Source organism: Myotis nattereri (assembly GCF_964212035.1).
Source record: "Myotis nattereri genome assembly, chromosome: X".
Classification (NCBI taxonomy): domain Eukaryota; kingdom Metazoa; phylum Chordata; class Mammalia; order Chiroptera; family Vespertilionidae; genus Myotis; species Myotis nattereri.
The window spans coordinates 8,970,788-8,994,092 of record NC_138078.1 but is presented as its reverse complement, the minus strand read 5'-3'; the positions used below and the strand labels follow the sequence as shown (position 1 = coordinate 8,994,092).

Below are 23,305 nucleotides of genomic sequence, written 5' to 3'. Positions count from 1 at the left end.
ATACTTCTTCTTCCTTATGTGTAAAATGGGAGTGAGGATGACATGCCCCTCTTCTACCAAAAATTTAGGATTACTGCAATTGAACTCAAACCTTACTCTCTCCCATTCCACATCCCAGCAATGCTCCTCCTTCTAGTACTCTGGAGTTCACTCAGTAGGAGTGGCTCAAGAAAAAGAAAAGAAACACAAGGGCACAGAGAGAACATGGATACCAGCCAAGGCTGACAGAGTTTCAATAACCTGGGATTAGAAAAGCTGTGCAAATATATTTATTATCAAGATGTTTCAATTTGTTATTATTATCAGCTTATTTTTATTGAGTAAAAGGTCTTCTGTGTTCTTGCCAGATGGCCAGGAGAACATTAGGAAACCATTTCTGAAGGATGGTCCTCAGTAATCCAAAGCAAGCCAAAAAATTGAACTTCCTGCTATTTGAACAACCCATCATCCACACAAAAAGCAGAGGAAATGAAGTGTTGCTTCTTCAATTTCTACCTTGACGGGGTTATAAATATGACAAAATAAGATGATAAATATCACAATCACAATGCCAAATATATTCAGCAATAATAACTGAATTTAAAATAGAGGCTTTCATTTCACCACCACCCTGTAAGAAGTGCAACTACCCAGGGGCCACCATGATGTGAGAAGCCTAAGCTGTGTGGAGAGGGCCCAAAAGATGAGATACCACATGGAGAGACTGGCCATGGACACTGAGGAGCTATTCCTAAGAGTGAAGAAGCAACCTTGGAAGTGGAACCTCCAGGCCCAGATGTTCAACCAACACCATCTAGAGCAGAGATGAACTGCCCAACTGAGGCCTTCTGAAATCCCTGACCTACACAACTATGAGAATTGTTAATATAAGCCACTCAGTTCTGGGGTGGGTTTTTGCAGACAGCAATGGAGAATCAAACAGTCATCACCTCTTGCATGAGCTTTGGTACCATCAGAGAATCAACAGTAAAGTGGCCTAACCACTCTTCAGACAAGAGTGAAAAATGAACAAGTGTCCTTCTAGCTGGCTCAGACCTCAGAGTCACTTATCCTTAATCCTCAGGTAGAAGTTAGTTACAACAAGAAACAGATCACCTGACTTCTAGCCAACTCATCCCATAAGAATCATTAAACCCCTAGAGGCACTAATGGTGAAAGGTTACTTCATTCAAATAAGATCTCCCAACAGCAGAAAGCCTGGAGTAGGACCCTAAAGTAATTGTTGACTCTCAAGATAAATGACCTCTTGCCCCTGAGAAATCCTGTAAATTGTTTGGCAGGTACCTAATCAACAATGGATATGCAATCTATCAATATACTAATCTCTCAAGAGCAAGACACAGGTTAGTCCTAGAGTCTATCTTCCAGCTACAGCCCACCTGAACCAAGGAATCTGCTAACAGTCTCTAGGCCAGTGATGGCGAACCTTTTGAGCTTGGCGTGTCAGCATTTTGAAAAACCCTAACTTAACTCTGGTGCCGTGTCACATATAGAAATTTTTTGATATTTGCAAACATAGTAAAACAAAGACTTATATTTTTGATATTTATTTTATATATTTAAGTGCCATTTAACAAAGAAAAATCAACCAAAAAAATGAGTTCGTGTGTCACCTCTGACACACATGTCATAGGTTTGCCATCACTGCTCTAGGTCTTGTCAAACTTATTAAGGAAATGAAACAGACACCCAATACCACACAGCAAAGGACTAGGTGGGTCATCCAGGCAATTTTAGTATTTGGATATTTTTAAACTTATAGTTGTTCTTTCAGCGCCAGCAAACAGGGACACATGGCCGTGCTATCTATATTATATGGTACTATTAAAATTAGTTATAATAAATATTCCTGCTATAGTTAGAAGAATGATTGGGAGTGGGTGAGCCCTTGAAGAACACTGAGAAATGTTACTAAGAATAAGGAGCTCTTTCTACTCTTCAAAGTCTTTTACAGTTTTGTCCTGAAACACTCTTTCGAGGGAAGTTACTTTTGTTATGTTCTTTACAGACCAGGAAACAGGGACACATAAAGACTGCAGTGAGTAGAATCTAGATCAATTTACATGTATTGATACCCATCAAGCCATGTACAAAAGTGTGGATGATCTATACAACTGGTTAGATATCCAAGATGGAAAATATAACAGGGAATTATACTCTGGTCTGCTACACTAAAAGAACAATTTCACTTTTCCTTGCCCTTCTCCTCTCCAAAATACGCCAACTTTCAGAATAAAACTGCTTCCTTTACCAGGATTTAGAGTTACTATATAGTAATTCATGCCAAATACAGAAATTGTTCTGTAGTGTATGGCAAATAATAATTTTATCATAGTCCAAATATGGGAGAAAAAGTTGAGTGACCTTATCCCAGATAACAGGAACCTGATGTTTATTCTACAATATTGTGATTGCATATAAAATGAGGTTACCAGGAGCTAGGGGAAGGGGAATAGAGAATTGTTTAGTGGGTACAGAGTTTCTGTTGGGATGATTAAAAAGTCCTGGAAATCCATAGTGGTGATGATTGCACAACACTGTAAATGTACTTAATGCCACTGAATTGTAGATATAAAAATGGTAAATTTTATGTATATTCTACTACAATAAAAATTTTAAGGAAAAATGCTTTAATGAGGAACTAAAACAGTCATAAATTACTAACTCATGCATTAACATTTCAGTGGTAGAAAATGACTCAAGAAAGAAAAATTAAGTTTGTATTTTATGTTACATATATTTCCATCTGAACAGTTTTGAAAACCTTTTAATAATAATTTTTCTATCTAAAAACATAAGAGGCTTAATGGTATTGTTCACTGACATTTCATATCTAAAAACACTTCAGACTTAGATAATACTTTAACCAAATTATCAAAATTTAAATCACCAATAAGGGGCAATGAGACATCATGTGCCTCCTGATGCATTCATTTCCTAAGGACACGTCACGTATGCAGTATCCAAACAAAAATGCAAAATCTTAATCTAAACGTGAAAGCCACCAACCAACCCAAATTTGGTGCATTCTACCATACAGTGTCATGAAATGTCATTGTTCAAAATTTCAATGTCACGAAAGACAGCAAAAGGCTTATAGGAACTGTTCCAAAAGGAAACTAGAGGGCCATGACAAATAAATCAAATATGTGAAACCAGGCTGGGGACAAATGATGGAACTGAAATACAGACTGCAGACTGCTGTATTAATATTAAATTTCCTGAATCTGAATAACGACATGTGCTTATGTACAGTTTTCAAGTTTAATATGTCAATGGAAAACTGCTGAAAACAGTATATTGACTAGATACTATAAGGCTAAAGGAAAAAGAACTATTCATAAATGCTGTAATCTAGTTAGTGAAAGTGTTTCTCACATAGGTATGAGTTAGCAATTATGAAACTACTTTGTGTATACTAGAATTAAACAGATAAATATGTAACTTTAAACTATCATCTATATATATAAAAGCCCAGTGACCAAACGGCAGAACAACCAGTCACTATGACGCACACTGTCGCAGTCAACCAGCCCGATCTGGGCCCCAACTGGCCCCCCCACCTCCCGTGGCCCCTACCTCTTGCTGGCTCCACCCCTGCCCACGGCCCCTCCCTCCAGTTTGCTCCCCCCTCAGATAGGCCTCAATCACCAGCCAGGCAGAGGTACCCCACCCATGCATGAATTCATGCACCAGACCTCTAGTATATAATAAAGAGCTAATATGCTAATTCGTCCAAACAGCAGAATGACCATCCGGACGACCTTCCAGACAAAGCCAGGGATGTGAGGGCTGAGGCAGCCAGGGCTGTGAGGGCCAAGCCCCTTGCACAAATTTCGTGCATCAAGCCTCCAGTCCTATATAATAAATGCCCAATATGCTAGGTGTCCAGTCATCCGGTCGTCCGTTGAACCAATAAAAGTGTAATAAGCTAATGATATGCTAAGGCCGCTCAACCGCTCGCTATGACATGAACTGATCACCAAGGGGCAGTCAACCGGTCGACCAGTCACTATGATGTGTACTGACCACCAGGGAACAGACGCTCCGACTGGTAGGTTAGCTTGCTGCTGGGGTCCAGCAGATTGGGACTGAGCGAGACATGCCAGACCTGCTTTGGAGCCCTCCTTTGGTCCCTCCCTGGCTGGCCAACCTCTTGCGTCCCTCCCCAGCCCCAATCATGCACCAGTGAGGTCCCTTGGCCTGGCCTGCACCATCTCGCAATCCAGTACCCCTCAGGGGGATGTCAGAGAGCCAGTTTCGACCTGATCCCGCAGGCCAGGCCAAGGGACCCCACTGGTGCACGAATTTGTGCACTGGGCCTCTAGTTAAGGCATAAAAGAGCAACTTAATCTCAAATGGTTTAGTATAGATAGAAGGATGGAAGGAAGGATGAATAGATGATAGAGGAAGGAAGGAAGGAAGGAAGGAAGGAAGGAAGGAAGGAAGGAAGGAAGGAAGGAAGGGAGGGAGGGAGGGAGGGAGGGAGGGAGGGAGGGAAGGAGGGAACATATGGAAGAAGAAATAAAATAAGGCAAATGTTAAGTAAATCTAAGTAAAGGGTATGCAGATTTCTCGGTAATATTTTTGTAACTTTTCTACCAGTTTGAAATTACTTCAAGATAAAAAGTTTGGCCTGGGTTCTTGAATCACTACATGACAGAAAACCACCTACACAACCAGAAATACCCACACTAGAAATAAAAGCTTCTATTGTGTTAAGCCCCTGAAAGTTAGGGTACACAGCTGCTAGTGTTACACTAACCAATACGATAGAACTTTAGTGTAATTGATCTTTGCTTCTTGTAGGGTACAGCTCTATTTTATTTAATCAAATATTTGTCATAAATACTCTAGGAAATGATATGATATGAAATGAATGTGGATCCACCAATGAACAATAAAAATCAATGGGCAAAAGTTTGAGGAGAAATAGGTTATTTTCATAATCCTCAGAGCATTTCCCCCAAGATACTTTACAAGAGGAAAGATATTCTGATCAATACTCTTCAAAAGTGTCATGAAAGACAAGATTAAGAAACTATTACAGACTAGGTGAGTCTAAGGAGAAATAACTAAATGCAATATGAAATCCTAGATAGTATCCTGGAACAAAAAAAGACCACAAGTGGAAAAACTAATGAAATTTAAATAAGGTCTATACTTTAGTTAATAATATTGTACCAATGTTAATTTCCTGTTCTTGACCATTGTACGATGTTAACATTAAGGGAATAGGGTGAGGAATATAAGAATTCTCTGTACCATTTTTGTAATTCTTCTAAAAGTCATTTTCTGGCCCAGCCGGCTTGGCTCAGTGGTTGAGCATGGACCTATGAACCAGGAAGTCAGGATTCGATTCCCAGTCAGGGCACATGCCTGGTTGGTGAACTTGATCCCCAGTGAGGGGCGTGCAGGAGGCAGCTGATCAATGATTCTCTCTCATCATTGATGTTTCTGTCTCTCCCTCTCCCTTCCTCTCTAAAATCAGTAAAAATATAAAAAATAAAAGTTGTTTTCTGTAAGCTTGTCTCTTGACTGATTGAACATCCTTACTAGATTCCACATACATGGTAACCTCTACTCCCACTCAAAACTCCAGTAGAACAAAAATATAGGGCTTTTTTAAAGCTTAAACCTACAAGAAAAAGAGAAATTTCTCAAGAAAGAACAAAATTATGGTGGTAAGGAAACAAAAGGAGCCCTGGCCAAGTAGCTCAGTTGGTTAGAGCATCGTCCCTATAGGCCAAGGTTGTGGATTTGATTCCCAGTCAGGGTACATACAAGAAGCAAACAATGAATACATAAATAAATGGTACAACAAATCTCTCTCTCTCTCCTCTCTCTCTCTCTCTCTCTCTCTCTCTCTCTCTCTCTCTCTCTCTCTCTCACACACACACACACACACACACACACACATATCAATAAAAAATCAATAAAAAAGAAAACAGATGGACATATAGTGACTGCAGGAAGTGGAAACCAAGAAGTCAATTCATACAACAGACTCTGACAAAGGACCCAGCTAAGGTGTAAACACAGCTAGAAGCAGGAGGATAACAGCATTTCAAACCTAAGACACCATTATTTTAAGTAGCACTAACAAAGCATTGCCAAATAAGATATGACATAATACTTTACCACCTTGCATTTATCTTAGACTTATTAAAGGAGCTCTTTTAGACCTATATTTTCACTTATTATTCATATATACATAAAAAGGAAAATAAGTAGTAGTACAATGTATATCAGACTTTTAGGTCTAAAATGCCCAGCCATACATTGTATTTTCTCAAGAGAGTTTTCTAAAATTCTTACAACTAGGGTAAATTTTATTTCAGCACCAGGATGCTATTATTTAAATGTAAGACAAATTTCTAGAAGAAAAATAAGAGCATGACAAAATGTTTAAGTTACTGTTCTAAGGATTGCCCAAAGGATTTTTCAAAGGAAAAATTAATAATAGGGTCAAGATTTCATCCTTGGCTACATGTGAGGCCAATGCTAAAACCAACAGGGGAACTGACTTTCAACAAGGATCTGTTCGTTCCATTTGCGAAAGTACAAGAAGTTAATATTTGATAAGCAGCTCAAAGCTCCTCTATTCCACCTAACCACTTGTTACTTCTTGGTTTAAAGTTCAAGGCACTTAGGCAGAAACATTTGTTCAAGAATTAGAGAATTAGCCCTGCCGGCATGGCTCAGTGGTTGAGCATCAATCTATGAACCAGAAGGTCACAGTTCAATTCCCAGTCAAGGCACATGCCCAGGTTGCGGGCTCGGCCCCCCGTGTGGGGTGTGCAGGGCACAGCCAGTTAATGATTCTCTCTCATCATTGATACTTCTATCTCTCTCTCCCTTTCTCTCTGAAATCAATAAAAAAAATTTTTAAAAAAAGAATCAGAGAATTATACTTGTCCCCCTACCCAACCTTGTATTGCACACCCTTTAGCACTACCAGAAAGAGCCACTTACTTATCACCATGAGAGGTGGCTCCAATCCTATTTACTAGACCTGCAAAGGAAGGTTATAATTCACAATTAAATAGAGTACCACTACCTGCCTATTCCAGATAAAATTAGATTTTTAAAACTGATAAAAAAAAATCCAGAGACATCAAAACATGCAACAGACTGACGTATTTTAGAGGGAAGGAGCAGGTGGGAAGAGATTAACCAAAGAACTTCTATGCATATATGCATAGCCCATGAACAAACAATAGTTCAGGGGAAGGCCTCGGGTGGGGGCGGGAGAGGGGTGGAGGGGTTCAGTGGAGGATAAAAAGGGGAAATCTGTAATACTTTCAACAATAAAGATTGTTTAAAATTTTTTAAATTATATTTTGAGAAAAATCAATACTCATTTTGATTTCTCAACTTTAAACAATGGAATGCTGACAAAGCACCCTGCTATACATTCACCCAACCACCTGTCACCAACATCAGCCTCTAACACAAAGAGCTATTTTTATGTAGTACCCTACGGAGATAGATAATATCCCATTGCCATGGCAACAAGTTTTCCAGAACATACATTAGCCCATGAAGAATGCAAAAGAGAACAAAGCTGTTTCTTTGCATTTGCCCTTACTTTACAGTATATGAGGATAATTCTTAAAAAATGTAAGGCCTCAGTTTGCTCAATAGGTCTTAGTGAGTCTAAGCAAAGAAATCCTATGTGGACACATATATACATACATGAATGCTATCCTTCAGGGAAAGAAAAAAGCCAAACTAATGCAAAGCCATACCCCTACATGTTATAACTGGAGACCCAGTGCACGAAATTCATGTGCTGGGAGGGGGGGAGTCCCTCAGTCTGGGAACCCTCAAGGGATGTCCAACTGCAGGGAGTGGGCCTAAGCCAGTAGTCCAGACATCCTTAGCGCTGCCGTGGAGGTGGGAGAGGCTCCCGCCACTGCCATTGTGCTCACCAGCTGTGAGCCTAGCTTCTGGCAGAGCAGGGCTCCCGCTGTGGGAGCACACTGACCACCAGGGGACAGCTCCTGCATTGAGTGTCTGCCCCCTGGTGGTCAGTGCATGTCGTAGCAACTGGTCATTCCACTGTTCAGTCAATTTGCATATTAGCCTTTTATTATATAGGATATGCTTTCTACTCCCCTGAACTAATTCATCTCCGGTCCTAATGTGACCTTTCCACCATGTGCCACTTACTCCTGGCAGAATCTCCAATGCTCTGAACAAGAACAAGCATTGCAACTCATGAAACTGCCCCACTCTGATCAAAAAGCACAGACACTCCATATCCAAATGCAGACAGACAACCCCATAGTCCTCAAGGTTTCCCTAGATAAGTACAAAAAGCAGCTCAGATGGGTCGGTTGCGCCTGTCCAGCCCTCTATTGTGCCTCCTAGAGGTCATACACCCAGACCTTGCTTGGCACAAATGGACTTCCCTCTCTCCCCACACAATCCATGCCCCATTTTCTGTAGGATTCAACACAGTGGTTCCCAGTCCATGTTGTAGCCTCTGCTGGCCTTCCCTCTATATCAGGGGTGGGCAAACTTTTTGACTCGAGGACCACAATGGGTTCTTAAACTGGACTGGAGGGCCGGAACAAAAGCATGGATGGAGTGTTTGTGTGAACTAATATAAATTCAAAGTAAACATCATTACATAAAAGGGTACGGTCTTTTTTTTTTTTTTAATTTTATTCATTTCAAACGGGCCGGATCCGGCCCGCGGGCCGTAGTTTGCCCACGGCTGCTCTATATATTCCTGAGGCATACCCAACCCTTCTTTATTCCCTCTACCCATGAGGCTGGCCTCTCTAAGCTTCAACACCCAGGCTCCCCTGTCCCTGACTTCCACTTGGATGAAGACAATGAGGGGCACTTCAGCACATCAGAGGGCAGGAGAGTGGGTTATCTGCCCCTCAGCGCACCATTCCCTCCCTGTACACAGCTCTAGCAATTGCTGTATTCTTCTAGACTACTGTGTCTGTTTGGGAGCCACCTTTCAGAGCTCCAGCAACAACATCCCCTCCCCTGGCCACCTCAGATCTATGGAAGGCACTGGCTTCCTGCTGTTGCAAGTCTCTCTATGCCTCAATGGCCCTGCTTTTAGTAAAACCATCTGAGCTTGCTATTTCCTGCAGGGCTCTGAATTTATTTTTTAATATATATTTTATTGTTGATAGCATTACAGATGTCTCCCATCCCCCCCTTTAGGGTCCTGAATTTCTGATGGCTTACTTGGCTTCAATTTTGACCCTAGGCTGACCCATGCTGTCTCTAGGCTCCACCATACCACAGAAGCTCCTTAGAAAATGGCCCAAAACCCTTTCTCTCTCTCTCTCTCTCTCTCTCTCTCTCTCTCTCTCTCTCTCTCTCTCTCTCTCTCACACACACACACACACACACACACACACACACAATCACCCTTTAAGGAAGAATCCCAACATTTACACAGAATTGCTATGAAATCAATAGCCTCTTCATTAAGGCAGCATCAGGAAACTTCCCTGTCATTTTTAGTTTGTCCCTTCAACAAAGACTGAGTTCAACCCAAATAATTATGAAAGGTATTACCAGAAGTCACTTATCTCTGTGACCTTGGTGAAGTTACTGAACTTCTGCCCCTCCATTTTGTTTTCTTCAAATTGGAGACAATAATACCTATCTAGTAGTTTGGTTGTGAGAATTAAATAAAATGAACTTGTGCCAAGTTATAGGACAAGACCAAGTGCATGGCAATCAGTAAATAAATGGTAGCTGCTACTATGAAGGTTTTCATCATATATCTACAACCAGAGTACATTTTTGCTGCAGGGGACACTTGGCAATGTCTGAAAACATTTTTTGTTTAGCACCTAGGGGAGGGACAGATACTGGCATCTAATGGGTAGAAATTAGGGGCGCTGCTAGACATCCTGACACAGACCAAAGTGTTGACAGTACTGAGGTAGAGAACCCTTGATCTAGAACAATGAATAAATTAAAAGAATCTAAAACATACACATGCTAAAGTGCACCTGCTTTACTTCCATTGCCATCTCTCAGTAGTAGGACTATGAAGGTACCAGAGTGTTCACAGCGGGAAGGCCGGGGAGGGTTGGGGGGCAGGAGGGAGGGGGGTAAGAGATCAACCAAAGGACTTGTATGCATGCATATAAGCATAACCAATGGACATAAGACACTGGGGGATAGGGGAGGCTAGGGGACTGTCAAGGGCGGGGGGAAAAAAGGACACATATGTAATACCCTTTGTAATACTTTAAGCAATAAAAAAAAAAATTGAAAGAGATCCTAAAGAAAAAAAAAAAAAAAACTAAAAAAAGTAAGCACACCAAACATCTCCAGGGACAAAAAGCTGTTCACATATAATCATGTTTTTCACAAGGCTGACCATGAACTAAGGGAGAAACAAAGAGATTATTGTATTAAATATGTTCTTTTGCAGGCATGGGGCAAACATTACACATTTAAGAAAGTCTGCTTTTAAAAAAAAAAACAATTTGTAATTGCTGGCATTTATGGGTATACATCAATTAGTCAGGAAATTAACACAGGTGAACCACTTAATTACCCCCAGGAGGCTGAACAAAGATATTTTTCTGTAAACCAATGGCAAAGTGTTAGAAATGAATTAACTCAAAACAAACATTTACTACTAGCCTAATGTTAATAGCCTCTCCCGTTCATGAATTAATTCTAAAGATAGCTAGGTTTCTCTAGTCACTTAAAAATCACTTCTTCCTTCAAGTCATGGTCCAGCCAGTCTTGGAAGTAGAAATATTAGTGGTAAATAAAAGAGGCCGAACAGCCAGCTGGCACCTGCTCCAGAGGGACTCTCTGGAGTGAGGCGGAGCTGAGAGGGCCAGATAGAAAGGTCAAGAGCACAGAGAGCTCAGGGCCAGGACTACAGGGTCTGCAGAGACTGCAGCGTAAGGTCCTAGAGCAGCGGTTCTCAACCTGTGGGTCGCCAATCTGTGGGTCGCGACCCCTTTGGGGGTTGAACGACCCTTTCACAGGGGTCGCCTAAGACCGTCGGAAAACACATATATAATTACATATTGTTTTGTGATTAATCACTATGCTTTAATTATGTTCAATTTGTAACAATGAAAATACATCCTGCATATCAGATATTTACATTACGATTCCTAACAGTAGCAAAATTACAGTTATGAAGTAGCAACAAAAATAATTTTATGGTTGGGGGTCACCACAACATGAGGAACTGTATTAAAGGGTCGCGGCATTAGGAAGGTTGAGAACCACTGTCGTAGAGGAAGCAGAGCATTCATTCACTCTGGGCTTCCTTTCCCCTTGTAAGACGGACTAGAGGGGGAGGGACCTGGGCTGGCCAGTAGTGCTACTGCCATTCTGACTTTGGAAATAATGAACTCCGAAAACTGGAATTTCTAGTCCTGACACCTCAGAGCAGGGCTTCTTAACCATTTTTGTGCTGTGGCCCCCTTTGGCAGTCTACATGTACCTCTTCTCAGAATGTTTTTAAATGCATAGAATTAAACATTTAAAATACATAGCATTATTAGTACAAACAAAATATATTGAAATGCAGCTATCAAAATATTAAAAAACAAGTTTTTGGTAGTAACACATTTGTTTCTTTATTAACACAATGAGTAAGATCAGCCAATGTGTCTAAACTATTATAAATTGTCATTGAATTATTTGAAACAATTGTGATATGATTTTTTAAATATCCTATTTCTACAGGTGATAAGGTCACAGGTACTGCTAATCCTTCTGTGGTTTGTTGTGTACATGCATAATAGAAAGAAATGCTCGATTTCAGTCAGGGGTTAGTATAAAGATGTATTTTTCCCACATCTAAATTCACAGCCCCTGAACTGGACCCTGCTTTAGAGTATTCTGTGCTGGAGTGGACATGCAGGGCATTCAATCACTTTTTTTCCTGCCTCCTACTAGTTGAGAGGAAAAACAAACTGCCTAAAGGCTAAAATTGGAAATAGTAAGTTAGAAGATATATATATTTGCCAGTTCTACTTGGCATAAGAAAATGAATTATGTATGCAAGTGTTTTTAGGAAGATAAAGAAATTTGAAATGAGTGGTGAAGATAGATGATAGATGATAGATAGATAGATAGATAGATAGATAGATAGATAGATAGATAGATAGATAGATATTCTGGCCACATAAAAACTAATCAGAATAATTTTCTGCTTCAGAAAACTCTGAAAGGCAAGTGTGGTGGAAAGACCCTAAGGTGCCTCTCACCCTGAATAATTCTCACTTCCTGGTGTCTGTGCTTTTGTAGAATCCTCTCCCCTTGAGTGCAGACAGAACCTGTGACTTGCTTCTAACCAACGGAATATGGCAAAGGTGATGGGATGTCACTCATCTAAGTCAACTGGAGAGAATCTCCTGCTGATCTCAGAGGAGCAAATAGCCATGTTATGAACTGCCTATGGAGAGGGCCATGTGGCAAGGAACTGCGGGGTGGCCTCTAGGAGCTGAGGGCTTTAGTCCTAAAATCACAAGGAACTGAATTGAACTAACAACCACATGAGCTTGGAAGAGGTCTCCAAGCTCCAGAAAGGAATGCTGTTCAGCCAACACCTTGATTTCGGCCTTGTAAAACTCTGAGCTGAAGACCCAGTTAAGCCATGTCAGGACTCCTGACCCGCAGAAATAATAAGATAATAAATGTATTGTTTAAAGCTGCAATTTAAATTAATGGAAATTCATTATAAAGTAATAGGTAACTAATGCAGTAACCAATGGGGGGCGCGGGGGGGCACGGGATGACCATCCTAGTTTGCATAGGACTGTCCTGGTTTGAAAACTGAAATCTCCACATCCCAGTAAACACCTCAGTCTGGAGCAACCCAGGTTAGTTTGTTGCCGCTATGATCTGAACGTTTGTCCCCCCAAATTCATATGTTGAAATCCTAATGCCTGACATGATGGTATAAGAAAATTGGGCCTTTGGGAAATGCTTAGGCCAGGAGGGTGGAGTCCTCATGAGTGGGATTAGTGCCCTTGTAGTAAGAGGCCAGAAAGTTCTTTAGCCCGTTCCACTATGTGAGGACAGGACAAGAAGGCACCAGCTATGTACCATGAAGGGCCTTCACCAGACCCCAAATATGCAGATCTTGGACCTCCAGCCTCCAGAACTATGAGCAATAAATATCTGTATCTATAAGCAACCAGTCTGTAGCAATTGTTATAGTAGCCCAAACAGACTAAGACAGTTGCCCACCCATAGACATGTACCAAAGAAGAGAATTATATAATACAAAATACTAAATGCTTGCCTTTAGAAAACATAGAAAGTTTCGCAAACCTGTAAAGGACCCAAACCCTCTTTAAAAATTAACCAGTAATGCCCGGCCAGTGTGGCTCAGTGGTTGAACGACCTATGAACCAGGAGGTCACAGTCTGATTCCCGGTCCGGGCACAAGCCATGGTTGTGGGCTCGATCCACAGTGTGGAGTGTGCAGAAGGCAGCCAATCAATGATTCTCTCTCATCATTAGTGTTTCTTCTTTTTAAAAAAAAATATATATTTTATTGATTTTTTACAGAGAGGAAGGGAGAGAGATAGAGAGTTAGAAACATCGATGAGAGAGAAACATCGATCAGCCGCCTCCTGCACATCTCCTACTGGAGATGTGCCCGCAACCCAGGTACATGCCCTTGACCGGAATCGAATCTGGGACCTTTCAGTCCGCAGGCCGACGCTCTATCCACTGAGTCAAACCGGTTTCGGCTAGTGTTTCTCTCTCTCTCTCCCTTCCTCTCTGAAATCAATAAAAATATATTTTTTAAAAAAGAAACATCAATGATGAGAGAGAATCATTGATCAACTGTCTCCTGCACGCCCCACACTGGGGATCAAGCCCACAACTCCGGTATATGCCCTAACTGGGAATCGAACCGTGAACTCCTGGTTCACAGGTCGACACTCAACCACTGAGCCACACCAGCTGGGCATCTCTTCCTCTCCCTTCCTCTCTAAAATCAATAAAAATATATTTTTCAAAAAGTTACCAAAAATTAGTGAAACAAGTCAAGACTTCCTCAAAATCAATTTTCTATATCCTTAAAGTAGGGCAGTCCCTAGTTATGAGTATGAAACTAGGACAATCTTCAAATCCATCTTATATTTCTAGTCTTCACCCTGTTACTTTTCCCATCTCCCTGTTGGTTTCCCCAATTACTCTAAATCAGTTCTCAAACATTTTTATCTTAAAGACTGCCAATGGCTTGATTGCGTGGAACCATCAATCAGTCTTGCCATTTGACCATAGACCAGAGTTACTTTTCTGACCATATTAAATCCCTGGATGTTTCATCTCCTCTAACCAACCCCAGATTTCTTCCTTAAATATAAAACCTATGAATCATATGATGTCTGAGATTTTCTTCAGGATAATAGAAGGGGAAGGGAACAAAGGTGGGAATGCAGATAGAATAGAATTAATCATGTATTGATGGTTGTTCAGCCTGGGTGACAAGTGCAGACGAGTTTAATGTACTTTTCCATCCACTAGTTTGTTTGAAATTTTCCATTTTAAAAAATATGAGAAAAAAAGCAGGCCTATGAAAGCCTAATAAAGATCCTCTAACACTCTCAAGAATATCAGTGTGCATTTTGATATCTATAAAGGCATTTTTAATATTTGTCCATGTTTAGAACAGTCCCCCTGTCATATGATTCTATATAAAGAAAAATGCCACCTACTTTCCTTAGGCATGAAGGTCTCTACAACACCATAATTATGAGTGGGTAATGAAGATTTTTAAAAAGGAAACATAAGGCCCTGGCCAGGTAGCTCAGTTGGTTAGAGTGTCATTACGATACGCCAAGGTTGTGGGTTTGATCTCTAGTCAGGGCACGTACAAAAAACAACCAATGAAGAACAACAAATCTCAATCTCTCTCTCTCTCTCTCTCTCTCTCTCTCTCTCTCTCTCTCTCTCTCTCTCATCATAGATTTTTTAAAAGGAGACATAGCCCTAGCTGGTTTGGCTCAGTGGATAGAGTGTTGGCCTACGGACTGAAGGGTCCCGGGTTTGATTCCAGTCAAAGGCACATGCCCGGGTTGTGGGCTCGACAGACATCCCCTGAGGGGTCCTGGACTTCGAGAGGGCACAGGCCAAGCTGAGGGACCCCCTCCCCCAGTGCATGAATCTCGTGCACCGGGCCTCTAGTAGTTAATAACAGTGTACTGTATACCTGGAAATTGCTAAGAGGGTAAATCAAATAATCTCATCACAAGAAAAAAATTTGTAAGTATGTGGTGATGGATGTTAACTAGACTTACTGTGGTAATCATTTCACAATATATACAAATATAAAATGATTATGTTGTAGACCTGAAACTAACATAATGCTATATATGTCAATTATATCTCAATGAAAAATAAAGACACTATTTCAAAACAAAAAAAGAGTTAACTATCATAAAAAATAATTATGACTGCTTGAAATATGCACATCATCCCCAGAGACTAAGATACCAGCCTAAGAGATAGATATTATAAAGGACTCTATAAAGTCTGTTAATTCATTATGTCATACACAAAAGTTGCCAGTTTAAGGTAAACATTTTTTTCTAGATGCCATATTTCAAATATTTTCTTACTCAAACTGAAGAATAAAAACATTGGCATTAGAATATAAGCTCCATGAGGACAGGGATTTGTGTTTGATTCATTGCTATAACTGTAGCAGTTAGAACAGTGTCTATCTGATGCACAATAGAATCTCAAATGACTCAAATACCCTTCAAACCCAAACCCGATTCCCACCACACCCTATGCCTTCTAATAAAATGCTAGCCATTGAATACCAATGAGATACTTCACAACCTGGGAAACCCATAACTCCAACATTTCTAGTTCTTTGTCCTAAAGTATTTAACAAAAACTATTTACCTGTTTCTCAGACATTGATATTCTCCTTTTTTAATTTAAGTGTTTCATTCTACCGTTTTTCTAGCTAATACTAAAATCCTGCTTTTAAAATGAATCAGCACTTGCCAAAACCGGTTTAGCTCAGTGGATAGAGCGTCGGCCTGCGGACTGAAAGGTCCCAGGTTCGATTCCGATCAAGGGCATGTACCTGGGTTGCGGGCACATCCCCAGTGGGGGATGTGCAGGAGGCGGCTGATCGATGTTTCTCTCTCATCGATGTTTCTGACTATCTCTCTCCCTTCCTCTCTGTAAAAAATCAATAAAATATATTAAAATGAATCAGCACATGAACATAAATACTCTATAAAGGGTCCAAAAGTCCTTTTAAAATAGGCTATTTTGATGCATTAAAATAATTCAAGATGGCAAATAAGCACATGAAAAGATACTCAAAATCATATGTCATTAGGGAATTGCAAATTAAAAGAACAATGAGCCCTGGCCAGTGTGTTCAGTGGTTAGAGTGTCGCCCTGCACACCCAAGGGTGGCAAGTCTAATACCCTGTCAAGGGCACGAACTTAGGTTGCAGGTTCGATCCATGGGCAGTAACAAATCGATGTGAGTTTCTTTCTCTCTTCCCCTCCTTGCCTCATTCCCTCCCTCCCCCTCTCTCTCTCTCCCTTCCTCCCTTCTACTCTCTCTGAAAATCAATGGAAAAAATATCCTCGGGTGAGGATTAACCAAAAATAAAATAAAAAGAACAATGAGATACAACTACATACCCATTAAAATAGTCAAAATCTTGAAAACTGACAACAAATGCTCACAAGAATGTGGAATAGCAAGAACTCTTATTCATTGCTAGGGGGTTGCAAAATGGTACGTCCACTTTCAAAAACAGTTTGGCAGTTTCTTATAAAACTAAACATACTTTTACCATATGATCCAGCAATCATGATCCTTGGTATTTACACAAAGGATTTGAAAACCTAAGCACACACAGATGTTTATAGCAACTTTATCCATAATTGCCAAACTTAAAAGCCACCTAGATGTCCTCTAACTGGTGGATGGATAAATAAACTCTGGTACATCCAGACAATAAAATATTATTCATCACTAAAAAGAAATAAGCCATCAAGCTATGAAAAGATATGGAAGAATCTTAAATGCATATCACTAAATGAAAGAAACCAATCTGAAAAGATTACATACTGTGTGATTCCACTATATGACAATCTGAAAAAGGCAAAACTATGGAGACAGCAAAAAGATCAGTTGCATGCCCAACCAGTGTGGATCAGTGGTTGAGTGATGATCTCTGAACCAGGAGGTTGAGGTTTGATTCCCAGTCAGGGCACATGCCAAGGTTGTGGGCTTGATCCCCAGTGCAGGGCATAGAGGAGGCAGCTGATCAATGATTCTCCCTCACCACTGATGTTTCTGTCTCTCTTTCCCTCTCCCTTCCTCTCTGAGATCAATAAAAATATATATTTTTTACAAGATCAGTTGCCTGCCAAGGGTTGGGGGTAAGAGGAAGAGATGAAGCACAGAGATGGAGCATACCAGATTTTAGGGCAGTGAAAATACTCTGTATGACATTATAATGATGGATACATGTCATTATACATTTGCCCAAACCCATAGATTGCACATCACCAAGAGTGAATCATAATGTAAACTATGAACTCTGGGTGATTATGATGTGCTAATGTAGGTTCATCAATTGTAACAAATGTACCACTCTGATGGGGCATTCTGATCATGGGAATAGCTGTGTAGGTGTGCGGGTGAGGGGCATATGGGAACTCTGTACCTTCCCTTCAGTTTTGCTGTGAACCCCAAACTGCTCTGAATAGTCTATTAAAATATATATATTTAGTAAATACTATATATTTCAACTGAAAAAAATTCCTAAGATAATTCACTTCCATAACAAAGTAGCAGGTGTAGTGGTTTATTTTTATTCCAAGGAGAAGAAAAAATTAAGTATTTTTATAGAACACTTAATCCAGATAAGATTTTTGCCCTTCCTGAAACATTATGGTAATCTTAATTGTATGCTTATTAAGGAGAACATCTGACTGTTACTATAGAAACTACCTGAGCTGGTTACTGCCTTCATGATTTGAGCAGTTATACCTGTTGGGCCACTTAATCCTGAACTTACATATAAATATATTTTTTTAAATGGCTAATGTTGCCCAGCCGGTGTTGCTCAGTGGTTGAGCATTGACCCATGAACCAGGAGGTCAGGGTTCGATTCCCAGTTTGGGGCTTCATCCCCAGTAGGGGGCATGCAGGAGGCAGCTGATCAGTGATTCTTTCTTGACATTGATGTTTCTATCCTTCTCTCCCTCTTCCTTCCTCTCTCTGAAATCAATAAAAACATATTGAAAGACGAAAGAAGAGAGAGAGAAAGAGAGAGAAGCTAATATACCTACAGTGTAGCTCAGTGCAACTCAAAGTGAATGAAGAATGTGTGTGCACACACACACACATATACATGCTCAGACACATACCACCACACAACACCAAAGTGGTTGGTAAAAATTAGTGGCTGTTGGCTGCTCGCTTTGTTTTAATCTCTTCTAATTACATTTCCCTGTCCAGGATGCCTTTCCTGTTTATTTTCACCTGTAAAAACAATATTGGAGCCCAGCTGGTGTGGCAGCTCAGTGGTTGAACATCAACCCATGAACCAAGAAGTCACGATTCGATTCCCTTGGCCAGAACACATGTGCGGGTTTCCAGTTCGATCCCCAGTGCAGGGCATGCAGGAGGCAGCTGATAGATGATTGTCTTTCATCATTGATGTTTCTGTCTCTCTCTCCCTCTCTCGCTCTGAAAACCAATAAAAACATATGTTTTAAAGAAATACTGGATTACTCCAATTGTGTTAGGTTAATGGGGATGGGAGCATTTTGTTTTGCTGGGCTGAAAGGGGTAGCTTAAAGCTCTGAGATTTACTACAAGCAATCTGCTGATCCCCCTTTGCCAGTCTTTTTGCAAGCAGATTTCCAGTGAACATTAAGAATAGAATCTCATTCATGCAAAGGCACTGTGCCTTGGGTTCTTCTCAGATTACCTATACCTCAAGGGAGCATGGGTTCTAACACCAGGAAAGCCCTCTCCCCAACTCCTAAGGAGCAGTCACCCAACATACTCAGATTTAATCTACACACCTTCTCACACTCCATGCATTACCTAACAACATAAGCTTTAATAGGTGCCCAGCTGTGTGGTCTGTCACTTATTCCTCTTTCAGTGGAGAAGTAGTGACAGCGTTTAATAAATTGATGATGCTTGGGAGTATTCTGAGGGCCTTATGTAATAACCATGGTTTGTGTTTGAAGGCACTGACTTTTTCTCTACCTGGTCCAACTCAACTGCTCAATAGCAGTGGCACAACTGTCTACATATCAAGGACTTTTTTAATTTATTGGGGTGGCATTGGTTAATAATATGATACAGGTTTCAGGCATACAATTCTACAATATATCATCTGTATATTGTATTGTGTTTACCACCCCAAGGCATGTCTCTTTCCATCATCATTTTCAAGGACTTTTTAAGGGACAATCAGCCATGCTAAATTCCGTGAATACTAATTATATCTTCAGAAATCCTGAATTCTAAAAGGTGAAAGATTACAGAATGGCTAAAGTTATGCTCACATACAGGTATAATCATGCTCCAGCAGTATAAAAAATACCTACAAACAATGATATTGCAAGTGAGCCATAAAACCCTCAGTGCGCCTTTGGAATTAGATTTTAAAGTACTACTCCCCACTCTAAATATTCCATTGATGTTAACTTCATATTGGCTATTGCTTTTAACAAAAGTTTCATTTCATGTTCTGGGCCTGATATTAAGAATCTCCTCACCACTTAGTGCCAGTAACATCAAAAGACAATGTGCTTATCAAGTTGTCTTTCTCCAAGCTCCAAGGAAAGCACAAAACAAAAACAGCATCTGCTGTGGATCATCCTCTCCTTGTTTTCCAGGTTTGGAGCAGCCAAAAAGAGGTAGCTGTGACACACATTACTTTCCAATTCTATTTCCAAGTCCAAGCAATGATAATGTGGGCAATACAGCTGTCCTCCACACTGGACCTCTGGGTCCACCTCTAGCCCTAAATTGGAAGGTTGCTCTGCCCTGCCAGATGTTCTCTTGCAGCCTGTGTCCACACTCTGCAACTTGTCAATATGGCTTTCCAGTTTAATACTAATTTTCAGAAATATGTTAGTAGGCATTATATAGGGTAGATATATACATAGAGAGAGGGGCAACATTTAGTCTTGGGCCCCGGGCCCTAGACACACACATCACACATCCTTCAAGTTCAAATCCCAGCAAGCACCCCAAGCGCCCACCCCTTCCCACCCACCCAGGAGAGGGAAGGGCAGGAACCTGGAGCAGAGGTTAAACTAGACACCAGCCAAAACAAACACCACTTCCAGAACAAGGCAAACTTTGGGTCTAGGTGGCTGCAGAGCCCCAGAAATGGCTGGAGGAGGGGAGGGAGTACCAGTCCGCCTCAGGGGAGGAGGACGGTGAGTGCACCCAGCACTACTGTGCTGCAGAGGAAGCTGGTGTCCCCCGGGAACACGGGCTCCGTCTCCGTTCCCGGCTATGAAGCCCCTTCCTTGCCACCTGGCCGAGGCCTCCGGGTCCCTGTGAGCAACCCTGTCGCCCCAACCCTTGTCCCTACAGAAATGATCCCCACAGACACGCAGGGGCACGAGGACCTACCTGGTGCAGCGTCTCAGCGGGAAGCTGCGACGCCCGAAACAGGTCGGCCACGGGCCCCGCGGCTGCGGTGGCTGCGCTGGGGGCGGCCCGGGAGGCCTCAGGGGGCCCGGACCCGGGGCCCCCGCTTGCAGCGCCGGTGCAGCGCGCGAAGAGCTCTGAGTAGCACTGCTGCTCGCCCTCGCTCAGCAGCAGCGGCGGCCCAGAGCCGCAGCCCGCGCCCGCTGCCGCCTCCATCGGGCCTGGAAGAGGGCCCGTCGGAGCACTGTCCCCGGTCGGTGCGCCGCTGCCTTCACCGCAGCCTTCGCTGCCTCAGCCTTGGCCTTGGCCGCCGCCGCCACCGCCCCCACGCCCCACAGCTGCTACGAGGCCTCTTCCTCCTGGCGCCGCCGGCCCCGCCCCCGGACTTGAATGTTGTGCCTCAGCGGCGCGGCACATGGAGACAGGCGCGACGCGGACCAATCGGAGCCTGGGGTCTCACCCTGGCCCCGCCCCTGCCCCGCCCCCGCCTCACCTGGTGAAAAACACCGCGCACCTCCCGCCCTGCAGGGGGTCGTCTGCTCCGCCCCGCTGCCGGGCCAGAGAGGACTGGGGCCCGCGCCGGTCGAGCGCACCCCGCACCGGAGGAGGGTCTTTGCTCTCCGCCCCGGCTGGGAAAGGGACCCACCTGGAGAATGGCTCTTTTCAGGGGGCGGGGAAAGCTGTGGCGTTTTTCTCCCTGGGATGCTGGAACAAGTGCCCGCCCAACGCATGCCTAGCCCCTCCCAGAAAGGAGACCACGCAAGGGAAATGAGGCTTCCCTTTTTTCACCGCTGTACTGGTTAGATCCTGAAAAGCTGAAGGATAGAGATCTTCATACGACTGAGGTCCCAGTGACTCCCCATTGCGTTCAGGGTGGCGACGAGGTTAGGCCACTTTCTGAGAGATGGCTCAAAGCTGGAGTTGAGCCTTAAAAAGGAATAGCATTAGTTAGTTAATATTAAATATTAGAGTAATAAGAGTTTTAAAAAAAAAAGGCCCTGGAAAGAACTGCACGTGTACATGCATTCAGCCTCTCTGGGAAACACTAACCCAAAGAAAAAATAGACATCTCGAGTGGCCTTCCCAAGGCTGAGGCGGCGGCGGGCGCACGCAGCGGTGGCTCCTCTTTCCCCTCCTCGGTGGGTGGAGGAGACCGAAACCGTGCTGGGCGCGCTCCCCTTTCCTCTGCCTCCGGACACCTCCACCAGCCCCTTCGCGCTGTGAGGTCTCTCACCTCGGACACAAGACTGTTCCTGCCCGGATATGGCTCGTGGACAGCAGAAGATTCAGTCTCAGCAGAAAAATGACAAAAAGCATTCCGGACAAAAGAAGAAACAAGGACATGACCAAAAGGCTGCTGCCAAAGCTGCCTTAATCTATACCTGCACTGTCTGTAGGACACAAATGCCAGACCCTGAGATCTTCAAGCAGCACTTTGAGAGCAAGCATCCTAAGACTCCACTCCCTCCAGAATGGCTGATGTCCAGGCATAAAGTTATTTACAGGTGAATTCATGACAACTTTGACTCTTATACTGTCTCAGACCTTAGGTAGCAAACTTGCAGCTGCTTTTCTAACAAACTGTTGATCAGCAAAAATAAAGGGGCTATAGAAACACTCATTTTTATGCTGTTCCCTTTTGGGCTTCATGCAAAGACAATTCTGTGTAAATGTACAGTTGACTCTAATTTGGAAATGTGAAAATCAGTCCATCCTTGTTATAAAATTTGTTTACAGTTGTAATTATATTGATGTTCATAATGTGTAAAATAACTCATTTAATAAAGTAGTACTTTGATTTTACAACAAAAACAACATCTCAAGAAACAGCACTGATGATATAGACCAGTGATGGCGAACCTGACACGCATGTCAGAGGTGACACGCGAACTCATTTTTTTGGTTGATTTTTCTTTGTTAAATGGCACTTAAATATATAAAATAAATATCAAAAATATAAGTCTTTGTTTTCCTATGGTTGCAAATATCAAAAAATTTCTATATGTGACACGGCACCAGAGTTAAGTTAGGGTTTTTCAAAATGCTGACACGCCGAGCTCAAAAGGTTCACCATCACTGATATAGACTTTGGTATTTGGGTCAACTAAAATAAGGACCAAGGACAGGAAAAGAAAAAACATCAGCAGATGGTTAAGGCGGGGGGAGATACATAAGAAGAAATAATAAAAATTATGTCAATTCATAAGTGTTGCCCAAAGTAATACATCCCTTTTGGAATCTAAAGAAATGAAATAAAGGAGAGGATCCACTCCAAAAGCAGGCAGTTCTTCACTAAGTTTTCCTTAAATGACATTTTGCTTCAGACCTGCCAGGAGAGAATTAAGACGGCAGTAGGCTTGGGACAAGAGTACAAGAAGGATAGGTAAGTTGGGAGCAGCAAAGACTAACTTAGCTGGGGAACTTCCATTTCAAAATCCATTGTATTTTCCACAACTGTAATACCTTCTCGGGAAAATTGCAAGCCAAGAGATCATGTTTATGCTCTTCCTACCATCCCAACTGTACTTGGGCTCCCCTGAGAATAGCCCACCATTCTAACAAAGGTTAAAAAAGGACCCACTCTTTGTGATAAATGCCAAACCCTAATTTCCCCTACAACTCCTATGAAAAGAAATATGCGGTATGGTAACCCCT

At 42.1% G+C, this 23,305-nt stretch overlaps 1 protein-coding gene and 1 pseudogene across 7 annotated transcripts in view; one reads left to right on the top strand and one right to left on the bottom strand.

Annotated features, from left to right (window-relative positions):
* REPS2 (RALBP1 associated Eps domain containing 2) overlaps positions 1 to 21,032 on the bottom strand; it is a 182,901-nt gene extending 161,869 nt beyond the window's left edge. For 3 of the 6 annotated variants that reach the window (XM_081081882.1, XM_081081884.1, XM_081081886.1), the window contains exon 1: positions 20,633 to 21,032. In XM_081081882.1, the coding sequence (XP_080938008.1) occupies positions 20,633 to 20,866 (234 nt within the window). In that variant the 5' untranslated portion in view covers positions 20,867 to 21,032. The remainder of the gene's footprint in view (positions 1 to 20,632) is intronic. The other 3 variants (XM_081081883.1, XM_081081885.1, XM_081081887.1) reach the window with 1 other exon arrangement.
* Positions 21,033 to 21,303: 271 nt separating this feature from the next.
* On the top strand, positions 21,304 to 22,143 carry LOC308512087 (zinc finger protein 706-like; annotated as a pseudogene). Its single transcript has one exon. The product of its transcript is annotated as a zinc finger protein 706-like (transcript).
* The last annotated feature ends 1,162 nt before the right edge of the window (positions 22,144 to 23,305 follow it).